Genomic DNA, 26,517 nt, shown 5'->3' on the forward strand with positions numbered 1-26,517 from the left:
GTATCATATTTAAATGGATGATAAGTAGAATTATTTATTCTTGGTCTATGTGCCAAGATGAAATATGACTATTAAAAGTAGATGGAGGGAGTAATATTTTTAATCTCTATTTAAAAGAGATGTGTACTACCTCTATGTTGATTTTATAAAAAGTACTACAGTGTAATACGCGCCTGCACATGTGAGGCTAAAAAAACTCGAGGCTTGTGAGCGTCTCCAGCTAGCTTCAGCTCGGCTCAGATTTGATTCGAGCTTGTCTCAAACTTTTAATGTGCCGAGCTCGAGCTTTATCACAAGCCTAGTCATATGTGTAGTTTTTATCTTTTATTTATGAGCTAGCTAGTATATTAGGTATAAATTAGTATACATTCGTGTGACGAGCTACGTAGCCTAGCTAGCTCGAGCTCAACTCATTCACAACCCTATGGACATGTATAGTATAGTATGTACTCAATCCCTCTGTTATCGAGTAACCGAGCCGCTGCTATTCGAATTTAAACTTTGAATACTTGTCTTTTCAGCAAAAAAAAATTTATATATACTTGAAATATGCTATATATTATTGAAATATATACCCTTATAAATATAACTATGCAACTTTTATTCATCGTAACGAAATTATGTAAAAAAATTGGTCAAAGTAATACTGCCGTAGTCAATAGTGGGTTCGAGAACGGAAAGAGCTTCTCTCTCGCGATGAATAACTTATAATTATATGGTGTCTCATCTGGGGTTGATAACTTCTCAACCGATGATAGCGTCGATTCAACATATTATACTCTACTCTGAATCTGGTAATTTAATTAGGCAGAATAATGACACTGGAAGGACGAAAGCAACGGATTAACAAAGGCACGATCGATCACAGAACATGTGCATGCCTTTTATCCGAAGCAAATCAAGCAAGCTGGAAGTATATATGCATAGGGTAACTTTAATGTTTTTTAAATATATATCGGGAGAAATTCTCCAGGTATTTAGGTATCTCGAGTTACCAAAGGTTTTTAGTGTAAAATCCTAATAACTCCATGTATTTTCTCAAATTTCCCATATGCATATAGGAGTATTTGCAACCACTAGCTCCACTAATTATTGTCGACAGATCAGCTTAATTGCTTAATTTTAGCCCTACAATATGATGCGTCTTGATTGTCGTGCAGCAGCACAAACCTATCTGGAGAAGTGATGAGTGCGTGGGACACATATATATCTGTCTTGCACCAAGTCTGCCTGACCTGCACATGGCCGTGTACGTGCCTTCGCCTGATCGACTCTAAGAGCAAGTTTAAGTATAGCCAACTCCAAATCATTTATAGCTAATCTAATAGTCTATTTATACAACAGTTAAATATAAAAATATACTACACCATTTATCACACATAACGTCTTGGAATCCGTGTTTTGCAGCTGATCAGTATCTGCTTTCTTCTCTCTCTTCTCTTTTCTTCTTAATACGTGATTATAGGTGTCTTATAGCCTGCTATTGTACCAGCTCTAACTAACATCTCTTTGCAAAATGATGCAGCACAAACCGATTTGAAAGGGACATGTACATGTAGATTGCCCGAGTCAAATTAAATTAATGGACCCTTTAAAAAATCAATTAACGGCACATTGGTTCTAACTTGTATTAAAAAAAAGGTATTTGCTAGTTAAAGGTAACATAAATTATGGGAAATTTAAGTCACCTTCTCCCTGGCCAGTGGGTCTCAATCCAATGGCCAAAGAGTCGACTTCTACTCTTGGACCTCCAGACCAGACTGTAAGAGCTCAAAGAATATGATGGGGAGGCGAATTTTCCAATTATAGTGTTGGTGGAGCTCCAACACCAGTCTAATGACTACGATAGTGGTTGAACAATTTAAGTTTTAGGGGTAAGATGAGGGAGATGGAGGAGAATGAGTTGGTGAAAGTAGTGGAAGGTTGAGGTTTCCTCAGGCTTAGAGAGCTAGCCTTGGTCAACGGCTGAACCAGCTATCGATAGGCAACAAGGTGATGGGGGGCACCGCGTGGAGATGTGAGGATGGAAGCTGGTGGTGGGTGGGGTTGGCGGTAGAGGCAAGGGAGGCCATGTGGTTAGGAGGCGGCGGTCAGTAGCACGAGAAAGATGGTGATGCGGGGCAATTGTGTCGCTGCCGACTTATGAAGAAAGAGGAGGGAGTCCGAACAGCTTCTAGCCAATTGGCGAGGTCGGGAGCCAGCAGCGCTGGGGCCTATAGGGCAGTGACAGCGGAGGAGACGGGCCTAGGACAGTGACAGCGGAGGAGGCAGGGAAATCAGTTAGGAGAGATGAAGCCATGATGACACGAGTTAGGACTAGGAGAAGAAGAAAGGATAATGCTAGGGTTTGTATGAATCTTAAAAACATTTTAGCCGTCGTACGTCCAAACTTAACTAATTTTTTCAAAGCCAACTGAAGAAAAGACAGTAAAGAAAAGACCGAGAATTGACACAATCAAGCATACTGAGTGATATAATGTTTACTAACAAACAAGTCATGTAGTGAGTAGACGGAGTAGATCGTCCTGATGGGCTTCAAGCGTGGGAAGCGCCAAAAGGAAAGAAAGGAAAACATGAATAGAGCTTAGCACTGGGCCCGAAACAATGCACGGGCCCGATATGCGCAATCCAGAATTCCAGATGCGAGGGTTATACGAAGTAGATGCATTTAGATTAGAGGTCCAATTTATATTTCATAACTGTTCCTAGCATCACTGAGAGATTATATATAATCCCTACCTAGATATCTCCAAGAGAAAGTCTAAATTTTATAAAAAAAATAAAAGTGTGCCCTTCTGTTGAACTAACAACAGAATTGGTTTTCCTGTTTTCTCCTTGCGCGTGAAATACCTTGCGGGAATAGATAGCTCTGCTCACTAGCGCGGGAGAGACACGATTGGACTGGGAGTCGGAGGGGAGCGCTTCTCTCCCTCAAATCAACTGAGCGAGAAATACAGGGAAGGAAATCCAAAATGTATGTAGGATTATAAGGAATCTGTTGGATCCCATTTTTCACATAAAATTCCTCAAAATCAATTTTGAGAAAAAAATATAGGAGGACTGTTGTGATGCTCTAACTTACTGCATATATTGACTCTGTATCGATGACACAGGGTGTTTATTTTCTCATTCGTGTTATTGTGTTCCAATATGTTTCAAATTCCTCTCTTTCGCCTCCAATAACTTAGCTGGAACAGTTGCTTGTTCTTCTCGGTTCCGTGTTCAATGATAATCATAGCCGCTTCAAAGAGTCATGTTTCATAATGACGATACATCTTCAACCCCAGGGGTTTCTAAGATAACATCCATAGTAAGTGAGAAATATTTTGACAAACTACACAAAGACGCACATGCAATGAGTTCTTAGTAATTATCTTCAGCTTATACGTTCTGTCATGCTTTGTGTACATGTGCCCCCTTGATATTGCATTACAGTTTTTGTTTTTTTTTAACTCAGCGACGACGAACACCGATGACTATGAAAACAGGAAAGAATCAAGGGCAGGCAGCAAACAGCCGGCCAAGAGAGAAGTTCCAGTTGATCATGGATAACTAAACTACCTGTTATGTTATTTCCAATCTCTAAACTACCCTTTAATGAATCAACGGTTGATGTTTAATAGGCTCTCTTTTTTACGATGTATAGTAATGTATATACATGCACATTTCACAATAAATATGATATCAATTTCCCATTACCAAAACAAACTAGCAGAAAAAAGCAGTCGATCGACCCCGACCATTTCAGCTTAACATTAGCCCAAAAACAAATTGCCGGCCCCTCTGTTTCTAGAGGATGATTTTGGCTGTAAATTGAACTTCTCATTTTGTTCAGTTTATTTATCTAATTATCCAGTCAGTTAATTTAATTTACCCATTATCTCATTCATGTAAGGTAAAACAATTTGGAATCAACTGGAATGCTCAGACAGTTCTCTAAACCATAAAAACCTGATAGGAGTACTTGCCAATGCAAATCACTGACAAATTCAAGCAAAACAGCGGCTGCAAACTGGCTATAATTAATTTATTTCCAAGTTTATTTTATTACATTAAGAGCGTGTTCAACGCGCCACCGGCCGGCGCTAAGCGGACGCCGGCGCCGGCGCGGGGGCGGCGGAGGAGGCGTTGGTGGAGGGCGGGGGCGGGGCGGCGAGCTCGGCGTCGCAGAAGCCGCGGAGGATGTCGGCCTCCTGGGCGGTGAAGCCGATGGAGGCGAGCATGGCCGGCCAGCAGCGGCGGGTGACGGTGCGGATGGCGACGCAGCAGTCCGGGCCGAGGTAGGACTCGCCGTTGACGAAGAAGAGCACGATCTCGTTCGTGCACGACCCCAGCTTCGTCACCGCGCTCCAGCACTCCATCATCCACCCTCCCCCTCCTCCTCCCTCCGCCGCCGCCGCCATCCCGTCGAACGCCGCGCCCAGCCTCTCCTCCAGCGGCGGCACGGTCGTCGTGCTGCTTCCTCCAGCTGCTGCCGCGGCAAGTAGTAGGAGGACGGCGAGCTTCACGGCGAGCGCCATTGGTGAGCTTGGTGGCAATTAAACTTGGTTAGCTGGGTTTGTGGGAGCTGATGGTGCAGTGATCGATCGCCGGCGAGCTGTGGTTATATAGGGCGCGAGGAAGGGGAAGGGGATGGGATCGCTGCCATTGTTGATGGTAGTGGCGTCCATTGCCATTACACTGCACTAGCTTAGTGATCAATGGCGGCGACTGATCATATTCTTAGTGATCAATTATTATTATTACAGAGTTTCTTCAGTTCTGTAACTTACAGGCTTATTTATTAATCATGAGTTAATTTAGCTATGGTGGGGTAAAATTCATTGTTTGCAACAGGATCAGTTAATGACAAATATTTTAGCTTTATATTGTGGCAAAGAAAAAAAATAAGTTTCTTTTTTAAAAAAAAAACTTTAAATCAGCACATGGACGTGGTAACAAAATTGCTCACCTAGTGTGTCAATGGCAAAAATAAAATTTTTGGTATTTTGCTTCAAACTATTGCAAAGTAATCAGTTTGGCTTCCTCACCTATTTTGCTTCAATCCTATTTACCCAGCAAAATGCTGCCCTATAGCGTTTCTGCAGCGACTGATAATATATCCTTACCGCACAAAATTACTATATTACAGAGTTTCTTACAGGCTTAATAAACAAATAGTATTATTTTCTCTTCATATTATGGCAAACGAAAACAAATCCTATATCTATATATATCTATCAAGTTCATCCCCACTACGTGTAGTTAATGCTAATTCTCTCTTCTGTCGTGAAGCCACATCAACTCAATTCTTTTAAGACTTTGGATGATTCATCAAAAGTGTAAATTGCATCTCTTTCCACCAAAAGATACACCATACAACCCAATTATTTATGACATTTGGATAATTAATAAAGGTAAAAAATATATAAACACATGAAAAGAAATCATATAGTTGGTTTGAAAGAAAATTTTAGAACTCATATCTACTATATTATTACATAATTCTTCCGCAGCAACGCGCGGGGTACACATCTAGTTTTACTACACACCAACCCACACGTATAGGAAAAACACATTGTAAACTTATTTTTGGTGCAAACTAGTACTCCCTCCATACTCGTAAAGGAAGTCGTTTTGGACAGCGACACGGTCTCCAAAACATAATTTTGACTTCTTATTTCTATAAAAATATTTATTGAAAAGTGATATATGTATACTTTTATGAAAGTATTTTTCAAGATAAATCTATTCATATATTTTTTATATTTTCAAACTCAACAACTTGAGAGTTATTTATGATTTGTATTCCCAAGGCTTGACTTAAACATTGTCCTAAACGACTTTCTTTACGAGTACAGAGGGGGTATAGAGTAAAGTCTCTGCTTATAACCTAGTACGTATTTACTCCCTCCATTCCAAAATATAAAGCATAACCACCCTTATCCCAAAGACCAAGAAATAATTAATATCTCATCGTTATTATGAATCACCCCAATTAATACAATACATGCAACCAATAGAATTGAAGATCTTGTGAGTATAGGATTTAAAATAATAATGATTTAGGGGAGAGAATGTGCTAATTAATTGCATGCATGCATGCACGCCTTATATTATGAAACCACTTTAAAAAATAGTTGTGCCCTATATTTTGGAATAGAGGGAGTATTATTTACCCAGCGAAATACAAATTTACTCAAAATAATGCGCAATAAAAGGATTATTTACGGCCCAATAGATCACATGGGCCTAAAGCCCAGCAAGGAGGATCGGAGGCCAGCCCACGAATTGGTGTGTGTAGACATCTCCCCGATCTTCGTCTCCGCCCTTTTCGTCCGCGACGCCACACCGGAGTGGGCGGAGCCGGAGGAGGTGGCCGCGTCACTCCCCGCTCCGGCGATCCGGCCGAGCTCTCCCTCTCCAGGTTCCCTTCGCGAGCTTGGGGGAACAGGATGGCTTCCGCGCAGGATCCCTTCTACATCGTCAAGGACGAGATCCAGGAGTCGGTGAGCTCCTCTCCCCGTCGCTCATTCGTTCACTTGCTCGCTCGATCCGTTTACCGGGTTGTCCATGCCCTACAAAGCAGCGGGGTCTCTTGTGTCGTGGCGTGTAAATGCGAATCTCGGGCGCTAGACTCCATCGCGGTGAACCAGTGATTTCTGGTGGTCACTCACTGGTGTGTGGTCGGTCTTGATTTGCCGTGTTCTTCGCTGTGTAGATTCTCATTCAAGCGGTTTGATCTTCTCTGGGTTGCACACAATTGCAGCTCTGGATCCGTTTCCTGGGCTCTTCGGTTTCGGTTAACTCCCTGTAGGAGAATTGCAGGAAATTAATGCGTCTTAGTGAGTCTCACCAATTCATGGATCTGAGAGATTGATAGAGCTGCTCCCTCTTGGGTGTGTGGTAGATGAATGTAGCTACTATGTGTGATGTTGTGCAGAGTTGTTATGCCATCTGTTAGTATATGTGAATGTGATATCTTTTTTTTTCTCTTGTGAGTATATATGATATCTGGTTTCCTCATTTACAATTTGGCATTATACCGTCTTTTTTTTTACCGAAGGATTTTCCCTTTAATGATGTATTCTGTTACTACAAGGTCTGAAGACAATTGTGTTATATTCTTTCCAACGATTATTTCGATGCAAATAATAACACCGCAAATGATACTATAAGTAGTGCATTTCTTTACTTTCATGATGCATATAACAACTTCTCTTCTGTTGTCCCATTGTTGTCCAGATAGAAAAAATTCAAGATACTTTGCATCAGTGGAAGCAAACACCGGAAAACACTGGAGAACATGTGCATCTGACCAAAGAAATAATAGCAAGCTGCGAAAGTATCCAGTGGCAGGTATATGGGATTGCCACCATATTTTTAGTGTCATACTAATTTTAGGCTCATGATGCCTGTAGTTATTCTGCCTCAGGACTCTTTTGTACTTTTACTTTTTTTATAAATATTTTGGCCAATGCAACCACTCACAACCCATAAGGTTCAGAATGGTTTGACGTATTTATAAACTGTCGTTAACCCTCCATTTCTTTTTCATGTTCTTACTTCATCTCTGACTTATATATGCCTTCGACCTTTCATCCAGGTGGTTGAACTGGAGAAAGCTATTTCAGTTGCTGAGAGAGATCCAGCTTACTATGGACTTAACGAGGTTGAAATAGGAAAAAGGAGGAACTGGACTAGCACTGCTCGTAACCAGGTAGTCTTGCAGTATGATAGTCTACAACCTGATTTTCTGCTATAAAATGAGTTTGATGTGGCAAATAACAATATTTGAAATAACCTAGGTGGTCTCCATAAGGCGGTGTGTTGAAGCTGGAAAGCAAAAGAGTGCCTTTGGCCATTCAGTCAATCCTTCTGAATTAGTGAGGTCCAAGCAGCACATTGCTCAAGATAACGATGACTTCATTGCTTCAGAATCAGATCAGCAGATGCTCCTGATTAAGTAAGCGCTTACCAAAATGATCTAATTTCCTGAGATTCATGTTGTTCGAATATCAAATTAGAACTTGTAGCTCAAAGAAACAAAGAATCAAAGTTCTGCTCCATGGAATCATATAATTTCCTAAACAAGAGATTTGAAATTGCCTTCCATAAGTTTGTTCTATTTTTTTTCCTCTCTCGTATGAACTGTGGACCAAACGATCACTGATAAATGCATTGCACTTCTTCTGTAGGCGACAGGATGAGGAATTGGATGAGCTTAGTGCTAGTGTCCAGCGAATTGGAGGTGTTGGTCTCACCATACATGATGAACTTGTTGGACAGGTAAAGTTATGATAATCTAATTTCCTTACTTGCTTTCGTACAAATAGTTTTTTGTGTACTCTCTTTCCTTGTATAAATGTTGTACAGTACTTAATTTGACTACTGTATATTGTGTTATTGAAATGCTATTGTCCTTTGTGATGCCAATGTTTGTTTTCTCGTCTATCTTGCGCAGGAAAGACTTTTGGGGGAGCTAAGCCTTGACATGGAAACTACGACCAATAGGCTCGACTTTGTGCAGGCATGCGTTATATCTCTCTCTATCCCAATACAAAAGGAATACTTCCTCTGTTTCACAATATAAGTCATTCTAGCATTTCCCACATTCATATTGATATTAATGAATCTAGACATATATCTATCTATATTCATTAATATCAATATGAATATGAGAAATGCTAGAATGACTTACATTCTGAAACGGAGGGAGTATCATATTTTCCACCTAGTCTGTTTTGACTCCAGATTCCAACAGCCTGAAAATTCTTCCCCTCTTTTGATTTCGTGCAGAAAAGGGTGGCCATGGTCCTGAAGAAGGCCAGCTTGAAAGGCCAGATTATGATGATAGCATTCTTGGTGGTTCTTTTCATCATTCTTTTCGTTTTGGTGTTCTTGACTTGAGAAATTTGGTGTGAGTTAACATTCTTGTTGTGTTCAGAACTATACGAGAGTGCAGAGTTTTGAGTCATTGTGTATTCTTATCGGGTGCATAGAGCAGACAGCTTAAGTACATTGCATGTAATTGTGTCGGTAGTTTGTTCCTTCTGAAATTGGCTCTGCCAAGTGATATATCATTCTTTTCCCCGGCATTTCCATCTCTTCTGCCACAAGTGATTCGAGACTCAAGAGGCAGAAAAAAATGTACTACCTCTATTTTTTTAATAGATGATACCATTGGCTTTTGGAATAACTCATGATTATTCATTTTATTCGAAAAGAATCAGCGTAAACATCTTAAGTATAAGCCATACTTAATATTTTATTTATTTATTTTGGAATACAACGAGTGGTCAAAGACCATGTCAAAAAGTTATCCTACATATCATTGACATCTTTCCGCTTGAATGAAGTGAAAAGCACATAAATTAACACAAGAAAATTTGAAACAGAGAGCAACATTTTGCAAGTGCTATTTGATTTAACCCCATATATGAGCATGGGAGAAAAAAAGGAAGTGAAGAAGAAAAGAAAAAAGATATTTCTTAGAAGAATAATAAAAAAAACAGAGAAAATGATTAGCAAACGAAGAGGTCAAGTGGAGGTATTGTGGGCCAGAGCCCATCCCATCCCAGCCCAGCCCAGAGAAGCAAGAAAGCCCTAGAAGCATTCATCGCGGAGGGGCATTTCCGTCCGACCCATCAAAACCCTCGTCGTGGCGCCCCCCTTTATAAGCGCTGTCCTAGGGTTTACCCTGCTCCGCCTCCACACACACCCCACCGCCACTCGGCGCCGCCACCCCGCACCAGGTAACCATCTCATCCTTCGCCTCCCCTCGATTCGCTGCTCGCCTGCGGCGGCGGCGCGGCTAGGCCATTTCGTTGCCGGCGTCGGCCTGCGGGTTCACCGGTGGGTGCTTTGCCGCGTTTGCTTTTGTCGTGGATCTGATGGAGTTTGCGTTTTCTCGCGGGATTTTGTAGGTAAGGGAGGAGGAGTAAGAAGATGTCGCACAGGAAGTTCGAGCACCCGAGGCACGGATCCCTCGGCTTCCTCCCGAGGAAGCGCTCCTCCCGCCACCGCGGCAAGGGTATGCTCACTCACCTACTCTCTCTCTCTCTCTCTTTTGCTTGTGCGGTGCTGTATTTGTAGAGCTTGCGCCTTGTATGGTAGAGTAGAAACTTGTTGGATCCTCTTGGTAGAAAATAGGATGTAGTCGTGGACGAGATGCTGTTGCTGTATGGATCTATAGGCCTAGTTCTGTGTGCCTGGCTAGATTGTTGTGCGCCCCAGTGTTCTTAGCAAAATGGACTTTGATTCTGGTGCTCTGTATATATGACCTGAAAGCCTATGCTCTATTTGTCCCCATAATTTCTTTTTGTTAGTGTAATGGTCCACATAATTTCTTTTTGTTAGTGTAATGGGGGAAAATAGTAAAAATGAGGTAATAATTCTATGTTGATCTGATCAATCCATGTGCTTCCATCATTGATTGTTGAATTCCTACTAAGAGCATACCCCTGCGGTGATGCATTTCCCCATATATCTGCATATCTGACATGAGTGTACTCTGCCTATTTTTCAAAATGCTGAAATTTATTGTTTTTCTTGCCAATAATATCCAAGTTTGGGAATTCTTTCTAGCAGTCTCTAAGGCTTAGCTTCAACTTTTAGTTTTTTCTTGTTCCAGTCGTCTTCTCGGTGCCATTTTGCACTGCCAGTTGTTTATGTGTGATTACACTACCAATCTGATATTTTGTTCTCTGTTATTGCAGTGAAGTCATTCCCCAAGGATGACGTCAACAAACCATGCCACCTCACCTCCTTTGTCGGTTACAAGGCTGGAATGACCCACATTGTGCGTGAGGTCGAGAAGCCTGGTTCCAGTATGTGTCTAATCCTTTTGCCTTTTGCCAATGCTATTTTGTTCAACCTGGAAATAGATGACCATGTATTGTGACTATGCGGAAGAAGCAACTACATTAGTTTCATCTGTTGTTCTTAATTTTACTTGGAAGAACATAATATTCTGAATTAATGGCAACAAGTCCTAACATAGTTGAGTACTGGCCTTTAGCCAAGACTTTAATACTAAGACTTTAGTATTCATCTGAATATGCATACTACTGAAGAGATTTAACCTTGTCATTTTTCTAATGCTTTTCAGAACTCCACAAGAAGGAGACCTGTGAGGCTGTTACCATTATTGAGACACCTCCTATTGTCGTTGTTGGACTTGTGGCCTATGTGAAGACTCCACGTGGCTTACGCAGTCTCAACTCTGTCTGGGCTCAGCATCTTAGTGAAGAAGTAAGGAGAAGGTTCTACAAGAACTGGTGCAAGAGCAAGAAGAAGGCTTTCACCAAGTATGCTCTCAAGTATGATAGCGATGCCGGCAAGAAGGAAATCCAAATGCAGCTTGAGAAGATGAAGAAGTATGCTTCTGTTGTCCGTGTGATCGTGCACACTCAGGTCAGTAACCTACTGTTATTTTACTATCTTGTATTTTGAGCCCTTCTATTCAGTTAATTGGATGGTAACCATGTGCTGTAAATTGTTTGTTCATTCTCATTCTAAATCTTTATGTGCTTCAGATTAGGAAAATGAAGGGCTTGAAGCAGAAGAAGGCTCACCTCATGGAGATCCAGATCAATGGTGGTACCATTGCCGATAAGGTGGACTATGGATACAAGTTCTTTGAGAAGGAGATCCCAGTTGATGCTGTGTTCCAGAAGGACGAGATGATTGACATCATTGGTGTCACCAAGGGTAAGGGTTATGAAGGTGTTGTCACGCGTTGGGGTGTCACTCGCCTTCCCCGCAAGACCCACAGGGGTCTCCGCAAGGTCGCCTGTATCGGTGCCTGGCATCCTGCTAGGGTTTCCTATACTGTTGCTCGCGCTGGTCAGAATGGGTACCACCACCGCACTGAGATGAATAAGAAGGTTTACAAGATCGGCAAGTCTGGCCAGGAAAGCCATGCTGCCTGCACTGAATTTGACAGGTACCAATTCGTCTACCAGATATTACACCAGCACTCCATGATTGCAAATCTGTCTTCTGTTTGATATGCTATTGCATCTGTTTGCGAGCGAAACTTAAACGATATTGTGCTTGCTCTTGCGCTCAGGACTGAGAAGGACATCACTCCCATGGGTGGCTTCCCTCACTACGGTGTTGTGAAGGGCGACTACCTCATGATCAAGGGTTGCTGTGTTGGCCCCAAGAAGAGGGTCGTCACCCTCCGCCAGTCCCTGCTCAAGCAGACCTCTCGTTTGGCGCTCGAGGAGATCAAGCTCAAGTTCATCGACACCTCGTCCAAGTTCGGGCACGGTCGCTTCCAGACCACCGACGAGAAACAGAGGTTCTTCGGCAAGCTCAAGGCTTAGTTTGTGCGGTTCCTCAGCAAAGTCAGAATTTGTCAAAACGATCATCACTACTCTATACTTGGTTCTCTTCTCTTGATATTTTCTGGGGTATTAAGTTTTGTAGCAGATGTTTCAGGACCTGTTGATCTATGAATTTGTGCTCCCTTCTGCTGTCCCTACCTTAACTCTGTTGAACCCTATGGATTAAATCTCGTAATGCGGTTTTGCTAGTTGCTTGTTGTCGATTTTGGCGTCATTGCTGTTTTGTTCCAAGAAAGCACTGTACTTAATGTTATGTAGGTCAGTAGGTGTGTATTTTTGCGTAAGGAAATTTGCGCACCGTCAGATGTGCCTCTAAAAACCGTATTTCTGCCGAGTTTAGTTTCAAACTTTTAATTTTTACATCACATTAAAATTTTCTTACACAAACTTTTGATTTTTTCATCACAATGTTTCAATTTCAACCAAACTTTCAACTTTTTTATCACATCAAAATTTTCTTACACACAAACTTCTGACTTTTTTATCACAACGTTCCAATTTCAACTAAACTTCTAATGACGGGAACTAAACGCACCCTCAGTCATCAGGTTTCATCGGTTCCCATATTTTGTGATATTGGAAAATAAAAATAATTTATATTCAAAATTCTTAGCGATTTAGAAGACAATTTTATAAAAATAAAATATCTTAAAGTTAACTGTAAAATTTAAATCTAAACCTTAGAATTTTTAATCTCACTCCAAGTAAAAACAGTGAAAAATCTGATGTGACCACTGCACAGTGGAACACTCCAAGTGGCAAAATTACCTCGACACGTGTCGCGCAGTAGCACGGCACAAGAGTACAAGACAACACAACCAGGCTCACTGACAACTGTGGCCCACAGTCTACCCACGGCGGCAGTGAAAAACCGGGGCCCCTTATCCTCGAACCAGGCGCCCTATCCCACCCGCTGCCACCAAAACCCTCCCCGCGCCCGGTCCATGGACCAACCCCAATCCGCACCACCCATCCCCCCAAACCAACGCGCAGGATCTCCCCACGTGGCGCGGCCCACGTGCGCCGCGCCCAGGTGGGAGCCCCACGCGGAGAGCCGTAACCCCACGCCACGTACGGGATACGGGAACGCGCCCCGGTCTCCTCTGCATTGCAACCACCTGAAAACTCCTCTCCTTTTTTTCTTTTTTTTTCTCTTCTCTCTCCGCCTCGCAGAGTCGCAGCGGAGGAGTTGCATAGACGAAGCGGAGGAGGAGGCAGCGAGGCGAGGCGAGCCCAATCGGAAGGTGCGATTCGTTCCTCTCCTCCTCGATTTGGTTGGGCTCGCGTCGCTGACTCGGCGGCGGCGGCGGTGGAGGTGGTGGTGGTGGATTTGGGAGGTGGGGGGAGTTGACGGTTTAGGGCTCGATTTGGTGGTTTTGTGGTTGTGGTCCCCCTTCCCGTGGTTTCGTGCGCGTCGGCGGTGCTGGACTCGCCGGTGCTTTGGTCGGTGGTGGCGGGACTGCGAGGTGTAGGGGGGGGGGGGGTTTGGGTGGGTTTTCGGTTGCTCTGCGCGTTGCCGCGGCATGTAGCTGTGTTTGGGTGCTGCTCTTCGTGGGGGTGGGGATTGGTTCGGCGGCGCGGTTGGAGTTCTGTTCCCTTGTGTTGGAATCACTCTGTCTTAGGATTAAATCAAACGACTAAGGCTTGGGAGTAGCAGTCGAGTTATATTTTTAGTTCTAGGTGTACCGGTAGTAGCCGGTGTTCGCACTCTTGTGATTGACTACTCTGAACGGTTGGTTGTCGATTTCGGAGGCGCAAAATGGTTCTGTACGTGCTACGTGTTGGGTTTCTGAATTATCACACTAACGTTCTGCTCTAATGAACTTTGCTGTGTTTTAGGTCCTCAGTGTTTGAGTGTCACTTGCAAACATCACTGTGACTGTGATTTGTCACTAAGGTCCTAAGTAGATTCACTAATGTGTGAGAGGGAGCTTCATCTTGACCTGCCAGATTTCTGTACTTAGTGCCTCAGTTTGTCCACGTTTCATCTCCTTTGTGTGTATTTCATGGTACTAGCAGAATGTCCGTGCTTTGTTACAGAATCAAAAAGAGTGATGAGTGAAAAAGAGAATCTTATTGCATTTTCCTAGCGAAAATTAATCATTTTCTTGCAAGTCGATGAAGGGGTGGTCTTACCTGTCAGATTGCAGTAATAGATTTAATCTCTAGTTTCAAAAGATATTCATCTTGGTTGGGGACTTTGATGGTTTTCATTTTTAACTTACTCTTAGGTTTTGTATAAATTTCACCGGTCGTTGGAATCTCACTCAGTCTATATATGATCGAGTGAAAATTAATTATGATGCTATCTTATATTCGTATACGGTTTGCTCTCTCCCTATCTTATTTCTGCATAATTTATGATCCTATCTTGAAGTAATTCTACATTGTGGCTTGTATATATTGTCGTACTGAAATATCAATGTATCAATTCATAGGCATGGATAGATACCAAAGGGTGGAGAAGCCTCGCAATGAGACACCAATTAGTGAGAATGAGATCAGGATCACTGCACAGGGGAGGATGAGGAACTATATCAGCTATGGGATGTCGTTGCTTGAGGTGACCCTACTACTATTACTTTCCTTTGGCTATGTTGTTATTTGAGGTAGAACATGCAGCAACCTTTTTTGTGCCATGTTTTAACAATTAACAGGACGCGCTTGCAAATTGACATTGTGGACAGTGAAGATATTTTTAGGGATACCCTGTATGTACTGCACTCATGCATATGCCTTTATTTATCACTAAGTGTTTCCTACCAATAGTAAGCTGTTCGGTTATCTTAAATTCTGCATCTGCTTGTACCCAGTTTTTATTGCTGCATAAGTCTAAAAAAGTACATGGCTCAAAAGGCCCCAAAATCTCTGTTATCTGCATTTTGTAAGCTTGTCTTATTCACACCTCTGCACAGCTCAATCAGAGGTATCTTTGGATTTTTAAGTTCGAAATCTGCTCTTATGATTAGTGGCTGTGCCAGGAATTCTATGAAGCCTGGGAAAACCTAACTAAAGCATATCCATATTCTCATATGTCGCCATCAAAATTGGCATCCCAATTTTTTTTATATAGAAACATGCCCAAAATGCATGTAAATATTTATAGATGAAAAAAAATGATAATCAGTATAATCAATTCAAGGTGCTAAATTCAATATTACTGCTGCCTCAACAATTCGCTAACACACCCAAGCACCTCACGAAACAAAAAAATAATTATATCCATGCAACATATAAGAAAATAATACATATTCATATTTAGAGTGAAGCATTTTGCTAATACATCCTACAAGGCGAATGCATTTTCTACATGTGGTGGTGAACCTTGGTCGGTCATGCTAAATTTATACATCGAAAAATTTCAAGACTTGTCTTATATATGAACTAAGTATTACTCCCTCCGTTTCAGGTTATAAGACTTTTTATCATTGCCCACATTCATATAGATGTTAATGAATCTTGGTATACATATATGTCTAGATTCATTAACATATATATGAATGTAGGCAATGCTAGAAAGTCTTATAATATGAAACGGAGGAAGTATTATAGCTTGTCCCTGAAACTATAGCACTGATTATTCAGTCTAATTCAAGACCGTGGTAAAGAATTGAAATTTAGTTGGTCAGTGTTTTTTATATTGTTTGATGCCTTGACTGTACATCTAAAATGATGCCTAGAGATGCATGGGAGATTGGGAGTTCGATGTACAAGTTCATGCATATGATACGAGAATGAGGCGTTAAGTTGGGACTGTGACTGTGAGACAGGCCATATAGGAAGCCGAGGATGGCAACAACCTGCTAGCTGCAGCCTGCAGGATCGCTGTTTGCTGGACACCCACCTTTGGCATTTACACATTGCCCGGGAACTACTCTATTTCAGGGAAAAATTAGCGTCGACCTCCAGGGATGTTACCATGAAGTCTGGGCAGCCACCTGTGCTGCCCGGAGGTGAATCTGCCTCTGCTTATGATTTAGGTTGGCATAGTACATCGTCAGTTGCCACTGTAGTACCGCAGAGGACCTCCTGGTCCTTCCAGTATTTCCTTGTGCTTCTTAATGTCTGTTACTGCTCCTGAACTTTCTGAATATTATCGCTTGTCGTTGTATCCATTACGTAGCATTTGATCCTGACTCCTGAAATATGTGTAGTTTGTCAGCCTGACAAATGTGCAAACATTCGTCCCATTCACTTGATTGTGTAGAAGATACCTTTGCCGTTTTCATATGCTATTTCTTCAGCTTGTTATGTACAGTGTTCCTTATTCTATAAGATGCCATCGTCAAAATGTTTGCATATGTCCCCTTATGCCAAAAAGTTTATTGGGTCGTCAGTGGTCAACAATGCTATATTTCCTCTTGTGGATCCTTATGCAGTCTCATGTTTTTTATTTAATCCTGGATAATGTGACTATATGTTCAATATGTTCATCCCCATATCTTCTTTTTCAGGAAAATGGGCATGATGAGATTGTCATCAAAGCTATGGGAAGAGCCATCAATAAGACAGTCATGGTTGTTGAATTGATCAAGGTTAGTGCTAAGTATCACTTCCACCTAGTAATATCTAATACCAAAGTTATTCTTTGTTTTTTCAACTTACTCTAAATTTTTTGTTCAGAGAAGGATCGGTGGTCTTCATCAGATTACATCTACTGAATCAATTGACATCACGGACACTTGGGAACCTTTGGAAGAAGGCCTTCTCCCGTAAGTATTTTTTCAGAAGAAAAAAGAAAAGGAAAGACTTATCGTGAGCCATGACACTAGTGTACTGCTTACCACAGCCTAGAGACCACCCGGCATGTATCAATGATCGCCATAACATTATCCAAGAAAGCACTGGATACGTTATCTCCAGGGTAAGTTGAACCCTGTCCAGAGCTAATATGTTTTATCCACTTATTATTCACTTATTTGGTGCTGTATATTAATTTGAAACTGATAGTGAATATGTCTGATCATTGTCTGTTGATTAAATCCTTAGGTACCAGCCACCTATCCCAGCTGAAGAAGTGAGACCCGCTTTTGACTATGAACACGAAGGTATTGTTCTCGCATGATTCTGACTTCCTGCTTTAAATATGACTAGCACAACCATTTGATGACAAATTCCTTCATGGAAATTTAGAATCTTTCCCCACTAATCGTGGAAGAGGCCGTGGTGGTGGCAGAAGAGGCAGGGGCAGAGGTATCCTCTTTCTTATGTCTTCTATGAGCACAAAACTACCAGACTACAACACACATGGTTATTACCAGTATCTGTTACCATTGTAGGTAGCATGCCATACTGCTTTCAATCTTATGAACTGGCTTTGCAGCTTCTACCATCCTGTTGTTCTTAAATAAATAAATAAAAGATCTAGTTTCTAACACTTCCTACATTGTGCCTTGTTTAAAAATGTGCTAGCTGCATTTGTAGATTCAATTATGCGTCTTTTTCCATCTGCAAGTCTAAAAAAAGTGTATGTTATTTGTTGAATGTCTTGCCGACTAGATAATATTATGTTTGCTAATTCTTTCATAGCAAATGTGCAGCCATGAGCAATGGTCCCCCCGCTTATGATTATGGCGAGGAGTGGGAAGAGGAAGGAGATTATTACAACTACAGAGGCAGAGGGAGAGGCCGATTTAGAGGACGAGGACGTGGAAGAGGCCGTGGTGGCTACTACGGAGGTGGTCGACGTGGTGGATATGGCTATGATTACGGTTATGGCGGCAGGGGGGACTATTATGAAGATCAGGGCGAATACTTTGAAGAACCAGAGGACTACCCCCCTCCAGGCCGTGGTAAGCTCAGTCTAACATAACCAACAATGTTTCCAGGTTTCGCCATCTCACTTCTCATGGCTCCTCTCATCCTCGGTCGGCTTCACAGGACGTGGCAGGGGAAGAAGGGGCGGAGGACCGGGACCATTCCGTGGTCGCGGCCGTGGGCGTGGTCGATTCTAAGATGAAATCAGGAGGAGGTGCCCTTGAAGCTTGAGAACTCGTGTGCTTAAATTATCTGATAATGCTGTTCTGTATGGGGGTTTCGACATGAATCCGTATGCCCCATCAGTATGTTTTTACTTCCCGTGGCGGTGTGACTGATTGGGCAAATTTTGTGGCTGGATCTTGGTTTTGTAGCTAGGCCTGTCCTGTCAGCAAAAGCAACAACAAACAAACAAACACCCTGTGCTGCTGTTTATTTATCAACAACCTAGGTTTCCTTCCTGCGTGTGCTCTGAATGCCATGAATTCTGTTTCGTCCATTCTTCCTGTTGCTGATGATTCCAGCCAGCCCTGAGCCCCTGCCTAACCAGGCAAGTCATATTGGATGCTGACGTGTACATGTTTGTACACGCTGGAGTCAAGGTCGAAGGCCACATGCTGGAGCTGACGTGGCGGCAGCAGATTGGCACGTGCGCAGTGGCCACACGTGGGTGGTACAGTTGACTAATTGTCCTCCGGGCCTGTTTAGTTCCGAAAACTTTTCGCAAAAACATAACGTCAAATCTTTAGACACATCTTAACTAATGCATTAGAATTTTCGTATGTTTTTTTTTCCGATTGATTAATGGCCTTGAGTACGTATCAAATACAAGCTGTAATTTTGTTTTGTCCGTTTCGTCCGTTGCTCACGTCACATAAAATCGTCGCTCGCGTCATCATGCCTGCAATGCCGCGTCATCGCGCGATCATGAAAAAAAAAACGCGGCAACTGTAAGAAAATAGCGAATCGAGGTAGAAAAAAAAAGAGCTCCCCTCCCTATTTCTTTTTTTTCTTTTTATTTCTAAAAAATAAATAAACAATCTAAATTCCTAATCACAAAAAGAAAAGATCTAATCTCTAATCTCTATCTCTATCTCTAATCTCTAACTAATTAAAAAATTAAAAAATTTTCCGTCGTCATCCGTATATAAAATAAACCCATTATCTTAACTAATTATTCATAATTTTCCTTTCGTCGCCTATTTTCCTTTCGTCACCTAATTTTCATCCATACGACCATGTGATCCGTCCCTCCCAAAATTTAGGTTCGTTCATTTGAGTCCGAGTCTATCTTCAAAAAAACATCCCCAAGCTAGATCTTTAAATCAATCAATCAACTAGACAACCAAAAACAACAAGAAAATACCAAATTTAATCTTTGACCTCATGAATTTGACCCCCACAAGAAACCCATGTATTATCATAAATCCAACAACAAAGGCAGAAGGAGGCATGTCGGGTGTCAAGGTAACCGGCGCATTCGGTGGTGGCGCGGAGGATGGTAAGGTGGCACGGCTCCGGAGCCCTTCCTCTCGCCGGATCTGGCGGAGGGAGGGCACCTCCGAGCGGCCGCCGCTCCTCCCGCTGCACGTCGCCGATGCCGCCGCTCGCCGCTGACGAGGAGGGGAGGGCGCAGCCATCGCCACCGATGCCGCCTCCCGCTGCTGGCTGCACCATCTCCACCCGCCGCCGCCACCCAGCGCCCACCGCCTCCCCTCTTGCGCTGCCGCCTGCCGCCTCGGCTCTGAGAGAGGAAAGCGAGAGAGAAGACCGAGAGAGAGGAGAGGAAAACGAGAGACTGAGAAAAAATAATGCGAGATCTCGGCCTTATCTCCTCGATGGCCCCACTGGCTCGGCTCTGCTCAGCCTTATCTCCACTGTGGATGGATGGATAAGACTCGGCTCAGTTTTTGCAGGTGCCCTTTTTTTTTAAAAAAATAGTGTTATAGGTGTCGGTTTTAAATTAACCTACACCTATAATATTTTATAAGTGTTGGTCTTTTTAAAAAAACCAACACCTCTTAACTAACTAAAAGATTCGTAACTTTCCGATCGTCACCTCGTCCGTCAACACGTTACTTTTTCATCCGTCCCCTCCAAAAAAAAAATCCCTCGTCCGGAACGTCTGAGATGAGAGTCCAAGACAAAAAGAAAATCATCTAGAGTCCGGATCAACAACCAAATGCACGAGTGATTCAGCGAAAATTCATCACAAACATAGATACAAAATCCAATAAGACAATCAAGTGAAAGAGGAAAAAAAATAAAACATCACCGGAAGCCGCCGCCACCGTCGTAGCCGTCGGATCCGGCGCGGGAAGCCGCCGCCACACGTGTAGCTGTCGGGGCCGCCGAATCCACCGTGGGAACTGCTACCACTGTCGTCGCCATCGGATCCACCGCGGGAAGCAACCGGCGCCATTGGTGCCACCGGATCTACCCGCGGGGAAGCCGCCGCATTGAGAGACGCCGCTAAGAGGGGAGGGGAGGGGGAGAGGGAGTGGCAGAGAGGGGGCGGCGGAGGAGGAGTGGTGCCGCTGGTCGGGTGAGGGGAGGGGATGGGACGAGGCGCCACCGGTTGGGGAGGAGCCGAGCGGAAGGAGGAGCTTGCAGTCCGGGAAGGTGTGATTCGGGATAGGGTTTTAATGGATTTAGAATCGATTCGAGCCGTCCATCAAAACAAAATGGCTCAGATCGAGCCAGCGTCCATATCAGGCCGTAGCACCACGCGTATTTCATGGGTTGGGCGCACAATAGCAGGCCGATAAGGTCTAATGGGACTTTTTCTTACAACTTTTTCTATTTCTAAGGTCTAACGGGGCTCATATCATAAAATCTAAATCCTAATCATATAATATTTTTATATTTATTATATTTTTAGTTTATCCGCTGCAATGCACGGGCATCTCATTATTAAAAATGTTTAAACAATTAAAAATATCTTGACCTGTTCCCTCTGCTCTTTTTTTTTTCTTTGTCCATATCCGCTCTTTTTTTATTTTTTTCCCTCCCTTTATAATCTTCTTTCATTTTTTTATATCTACTTATTAATATTTGACCTCAAATACAATTTGTAAATAAAAAAACAATACTTACTCTCACAAAAATAATAAGATTGATTTTTACGATTTGTTAAACTCAACACATTTTATTTAGGTAACAATACACAGGTATATTCCCACAATTGCAAAGTGGGTATAATTTAACTGGATAGGTTTCTTGTGGAGGAACCAATCAACCTAGATTCAAATCTTTGATTTAAGACGGGTGCTCAAGGCGTTTGTGGTAACTTCGTCAATCTTATTGCTCGTGTTTCTAAAAAAGTATATATTCTCGCAACTCAAAGTACATTTAGTACAAAAATTCCACTCATATTTTATTAGACTTACCTACATAAAAAAATAAATATTTCCATTTGTGATACAAATTTTTATCCGTCGCCTTTTGGGCAAAGAAAATCGCATTGTTCGTTCATCCATTTTCTCCCATGCTACAAATCATCCCAACTAAACATCATATATATTCCACAAATATAGAGCAGATTATTTATCTAAAAACAAAAATTTTTTTTGAGCAGATTAGTTGATTAAACCAAACAACACTTTTTATCACTGTACACACTCCGTGATCACCCGGTGAAACGCACAGGCACTTTTGCTAGTTAAATATAGATAAAAAGAAAAACTAATTGCTTAGTTTGCATGTAAATCACGAGACGAATCTTTTGAGCATAATTAATCCATGATTAGGTATAAGTGCTACAGTAATCCATATGTGTTAATGACGGTTTAGTTAGGCTAAAAAAATTCATCTCACGGTTTCCAAGCAAGTTATGAAATTAGTTTTTTCATTCGTGTCCGAAAAACCCTTCCGACATCCAGTTTCGATGTGACATTCAAAAGTTTTCATTTCACCAGCTAAACAGGCGTTCGTCACGACTCCAAATGCGAACTTGACCGTCTTGCTCTTAACATCGTCGTTGCTTACGATACTACGGCCGAAAACTCGTTCACCTTCGTCTGTCGGTGTCAGACGGCAAACGGGTTCATACACCAGATGCATAGCCTTTCTCACCGAAATACTCCAATTTAGTTGTAATATAAATTTTATAGAGTTGTAATAATACATTCTATAACCTGATTTAGTTTTAAATGCTAATGTTGCATTTAGTTTTTCTTTTTTCTTTTCTGGCTGACTGAAGTCCAGATTTCATACACGCATGTCGATCGCTGTCTTCAGATGACGACCAGAAAACAAGAAGCACACACTGCTTTTATCATGGAGTCCGCGAGTTGCGACTCTCGGATTGAATGCGTGTTTGATTTTGATCGGAAGACGAAGAAAAATGACAACGATTCGAGTGGTTTTTTATGTGTAATCGCTTGACCGGAGAGGAGATTTGCACGGGGAAAACGGCAGCGGCGGCGCCGGCGGCCGCACCATTGATGTGACAAGCTTGGATTCATACCTCCATTTCTCCTCATTGTCTAATTAGTAATAGAGTATGAACAGCGAAAAACCTCTGCTAAAACTAGATGGGTCGTTTGACTTGTATTCAAAGAAAGGAATTCATTCTCTGATACTCTGATTAGTGATAGAGTATGAACAGTGAAAAACGTCTGCTAAACCTAGATAGGTCGTTTGACTTGTATTCAAATAAAGGAAATAAAATCAATAAATACAATTCTCACTAACGATGCTTATTGCTTAATCCTACTGGATATTTCGAGAAAATAAGATGATTTAAAATTTGTTTGATGGGCTACAACTGTTTTCTTTTCTCGTATCAATATACTGTTAGTCTCTGTCTCTTTAAACGTACGTTGTGGGGTGCATTCACAGCCATGTGATGTTGCATGTGCGGTGATGTGTTCGGCTTTTCATCTGCCAATCTGCCATGCATGTAATTGATAAAAAAACTTGCTTTGTTCTAATTTAACAAAATTTTAACTTAAGTAGGAGTACAAATCAAGATGAATCAACGAACGTGTAGAGAATTTCCGGCGGGAAATTTAAATTGGCAAAAGACGTGGCGGTGCTACAGTGGCTACACGTGGAGAGTGGAGATAGTCCAAACTCCAAACCCATCCTTCGTTCGCGCGCTATCTCGATGGGTCCCACGGCGGCGGCGCACCCCACCCATAGCCCGGCCAAGTCACCGGCGGCGAGGAGCCCCTCCCACCGTCACCACCAGCGCCGCCGCTCTCCGGCGGGCGGGCAAGGTTCGCTTCGTTGCCGCCAAGCTCATGTCCAGCGAAGCTGTAGAACAACGGAAACGACGACTGCCCCGACGACGACGACGACGCGCCGGCCGCCGTCGATGGCCGAGGCGAGTCCTCCATTATCTGCTCGAGGAAATGCGGCGGCTCGCCGGCGCCCTGCAAGAACCTGGCGTACTCGGAGTACTCCTCGCCGACGCCGACCATCCCCTGCGACTGCGGCGGCGCCGGCGCCGGCGCAGGAGGCGGAGGCGGAGGCGGCAGGAGCGCGGCGTCCTCGGGGAAGTTGAGCTTGGCGCGGCAGCCGCGGAAGCGGAGGGCGGCGTCGTCGTAGGCGCGCGCGGCGGCCTCGGCGGTGTCGAAGGTGCCGAGCCACACGCGCGCCGCCTTCACCGGGTCGCGGATCTCCGCCGCCCACTTCCCCCACGGCCGCTGCCGCACGCCGCGGTACCGCTTCCTGCCGCCGCCGCCGCCGCCGCCGGCGGCGTCGCCGGACGACGGCGAGGAGGCCTGCTCGCGCGGTGACGCCATCGCCGACGACGTCGCCGGCGCGTACTGCCCTGCCGCCATGGCTGCTGCGTGCTCTGCAAAATCCAACCGAAACAGAGTACTGAAGGCTATGGTAAACGAAATTAGAGATATATTATGATTCATTTTAAAAATAGTCATTTTTTAGATATTTCTAAATTTATGTTGAAATTTTGTCGTATCTCTAGCTTAGGTGGTGTTTTCAACATTGTTCGAGGATGAAAGCTAATGTTATACATTATAAACTTAACAAATAAATTAGAATAGGTGGTCTAAACAATAAAGTAAAAAAGTATTTTGAAAAATCGTATTCTAAAAGGACATGGATCGGAGTAAATAATCTGCAACGATAATCTGACGAATAAGCAGAATAATTACCATGTACTACTCTATATAAACAACCAACAAATGTTTCCTTTAGCTCTGCTCCCTCTTTTTTTTTCCAAGATCTTCAACATAGTGTTCAATAAAATTTTACTACAATGTTTTACCTTTTCTTGAGAAACACCTAGGGATTTTCCGGCTAACTCCATAAGGTGATGGGTTAGCTAGTCTGGGTTTGAATTCTCACCCTTTCTATTTATTTGATATCAGGTCATTTTCTAATATTCGTGTTTTTTTTCTTTTGAAAAACAAAGGTAGTTTGGTGTACATGCAGGTGACCAAATGGACCCAATGGGACAGTGACAAAAGGAACACACACACGTGTTCTACTCTTGCAAGGTGACGTGATCATATTCCACTGTTACTTAATCTGAAAAACGTGTGTACCTCACCGACTATGATGCAACTATGCGTTCTAATGATAATCATTAGGCACATTTGGAATCATTATCCATTCTCTAATTGTTTCTTGCTTTGCTAACCACCACGTCCATCCATTATATATCCATCTAATTACTCTCTACCCTCTCCACGTGACAAATGTGAAGAACTAGATTGATAAACACGAGGAGAAGCAGACAATAGCTGAAAAAAAAACATCAAGGCAGAAATGGAGTACTTAAAAAACTATTAGTAAGTCAGCAAAAGACTATATATAAAACAAAAGAAATAGTTTTCAAATTGAAACGAGGAATGCAAGTTAGAAATGAGTACTGGAAATCCGAAACTACCAGATGAAGTTGCTCTGTTCTGGATGAGACTAGTAAAAAAAAACACACACACACTACTTGGGCTAAACTGCTAAGCACATGCAATTAACTTTTTACACGCAATGATGCTAATTAAACTCAAAATTAACACATAATAATACTGCCACGAAAAGATCTAATTATCTATCCAAGCTAAATGGCACACTTCAATTCCTTACCGTGAGATGCAGGGGAAGTAGACGGTGGCAGCGGCGCCGCGCCGTACGCCGGCGGCCACCACTCCTCCGCCTCGCCGCCGCCGCCGCCGGCGACCACCCTCGCCAGCGCGGACACCATCACAGACATCTCCCTCGCCTGTCCATGCCTCGACAGCATTCCAGCCGCCGCCTCCTCCTCTTCTTCCTCGCCGCCGGCGCCGGCGAGCCGCGGCAGTCGTGGTCCCGGCGGGCTCGCCACCTTGCCACCACCGCACATGAAATCACGGCCGCCGCCGCCGTCCGTACGTCGCCGGCGACCGAGCTACGTGACAGCTAGAGTCGTCGTCCACCATGCAATCTGCAACGAGTTTATATAGGGCGGCGGGCGGCGGGGAAGGCTGCCACGTGGCGCAATCCCAGCCGTCCTCGTTACCCCCTCTCTCGCTCTCTCGTATTGGTTCGGAGAATTTCGCCGTTTTTTGCACAGTGAGTTCGCCGACGGCGAGGTGCAACGAATCTGCTAATTAATTTCGCTTTTTTCTTTTCTTTTTTTGTTTGTTCTTTATCTCATCATCGTCTACTTCCGTTCGTACTGAATAATTAGTTTAATTGTTTTTGCTTATTTTTTGTTGCGTAATTATCGGCCAGTTTTGATGCGAATTCGCTTCGTCTTGGTCATGATCTAGAACAGTTAGTGTGAAACAGAGTAGAAACAGTGTGAAGAGGACTGACAACCTGAGACTGGAGGATTTGTTTTTAAAGAGAAAATATTTATGAACTGGAGGAGAATTTGAGAGCAAATTTGTCTCCTTTAAACAATGAAATGCTGGCAGTGAGACTTTCACACTAGCTTATATTACGGCGGTTTGACTGTACAATTAAGTTGGGTTTGACCTAATTCCTTCTTGATTGGTTGCTTTTTTTTTTATCAGTAGATGCTTGTTACTTACTTCATGTTCCTGCAACTTTTACATTTTGCTCCTTGAGCTATATCTATTTTAGATTCCTCTATTTACGCACGTGTCTCAAAAGGATAGGTTTACATGACAAGGCTAATCAAGGGTTCAAGGCTGCTTTCATTGTGACTTTTGCAGGCTGTGGTTGACATTCGGCAGGTGCAGATCACCTCAGGAATCTCTTTTGCCTAGCATGCCTTGTTAGATGATTAGATAACCTCTGTTAATTAACATGGTTACAATAATTGCAATACATTTGAAACTAATATTCCCTGAGTTTATTAGCTGAAACTCTGAAACTCTATGTGTAGGATAAAGGTATTGTGGAGTTTGCCGACATGGAACATGGGCTTTTTGTCATCAAAAGTTGAGAGTAAAAACGGCGAAAGGAGGGGAATCGGAATTCGGAATAAGGAATGAAGGAATCTGACAAG

At 42.9% G+C, this 26,517-nt stretch overlaps 5 protein-coding genes across 6 annotated transcripts; 3 read left to right on the plus strand and 2 right to left on the minus strand.

Annotated features, from left to right (window-relative positions):
* Positions 1-3,913: 3,913 nt before the first annotated feature.
* Positions 3,914-4,683, minus strand: LOC4349877 (egg cell-secreted protein 1.2). Its single transcript, XM_015761273.3, has one exon. It carries the CDS (start codon positions 4,518-4,520, stop codon positions 4,086-4,088), a length of 435 nt encoding a protein of 144 aa, XP_015616759.1. The 5' UTR covers positions 4,521-4,683; the 3' UTR covers positions 3,914-4,085.
* Positions 4,684-6,321: 1,638 nt separating this feature from the next.
* On the plus strand, positions 6,322-9,076 carry LOC116435279 (uncharacterized). Its single transcript, NM_001377382.1, has 7 exons — positions 6,322-6,488; positions 7,225-7,338; positions 7,586-7,699; positions 7,788-7,945; positions 8,178-8,268; positions 8,444-8,509; positions 8,779-9,076. Exons 1-7 carry the CDS (start codon positions 6,435-6,437, stop codon positions 8,887-8,889), a joined length of 708 nt encoding a protein of 235 aa, NP_001364311.1. The 5' UTR covers positions 6,322-6,434; the 3' UTR covers positions 8,890-9,076.
* A 588-nt stretch (positions 9,077-9,664) lies between these two features.
* On the plus strand, positions 9,665-12,469 carry LOC4349878 (60S ribosomal protein L3-like). Its single transcript, NM_001377381.1, has 6 exons — positions 9,665-9,734; positions 9,906-10,012; positions 10,698-10,808; positions 11,090-11,394; positions 11,517-11,926; positions 12,053-12,469. Exons 2-6 carry the CDS (start codon positions 9,928-9,930, stop codon positions 12,309-12,311), a joined length of 1,170 nt encoding a protein of 389 aa, NP_001364310.1. The 5' UTR covers positions 9,665-9,734; positions 9,906-9,927; the 3' UTR covers positions 12,312-12,469.
* A 968-nt stretch (positions 12,470-13,437) lies between these two features.
* LOC4349880 (uncharacterized) lies at positions 13,438-18,550 on the plus strand. Of its 2 annotated transcripts, XM_026021599.2 has the most exons (10): positions 13,438-13,576; positions 14,771-14,895; positions 14,990-15,043; positions 16,787-16,867; positions 16,956-17,044; positions 17,122-17,196; positions 17,322-17,380; positions 17,466-17,525; positions 17,873-18,124; positions 18,213-18,550. In XM_026021599.2, the coding sequence occupies exons 4-10, from the start codon at positions 16,820-16,822 to the stop codon at positions 18,284-18,286; spliced, it is 657 nt and encodes a 218-aa protein (XP_025877384.1). In that variant the 5' UTR covers positions 13,438-13,576; positions 14,771-14,895; positions 14,990-15,043; positions 16,787-16,819; the 3' UTR covers positions 18,287-18,550. The 2 variants fall into 2 exon arrangements, with proteins under 2 accessions (XP_025877384.1, XP_015617619.1); XM_015762133.3 differs by lacking the exon at positions 14,990-15,043.
* Positions 18,551-22,996: 4,446 nt separating this feature from the next.
* On the minus strand, positions 22,997-25,490 carry LOC4349881 (ethylene-responsive transcription factor ERF110). The gene is made up of 2 exons (XM_015762132.3): positions 25,149-25,490; positions 22,997-23,892 (listed from the first exon to the last, which is right to left on the minus strand). The coding sequence occupies exons 1-2, from the start codon at positions 25,402-25,404 to the stop codon at positions 23,192-23,194; spliced, it is 957 nt and encodes a 318-aa protein (XP_015617618.1). The 5' UTR covers positions 25,405-25,490; the 3' UTR covers positions 22,997-23,191.
* Between the last annotated feature and the right edge of the window lie 1,027 nt (positions 25,491-26,517).

Source organism: Oryza sativa, chromosome 11, assembly GCF_034140825.1.
Source record: "Oryza sativa Japonica Group chromosome 11, ASM3414082v1".
Lineage (NCBI taxonomy): Eukaryota > Viridiplantae > Streptophyta > Magnoliopsida > Poales > Poaceae > Oryza > Oryza sativa.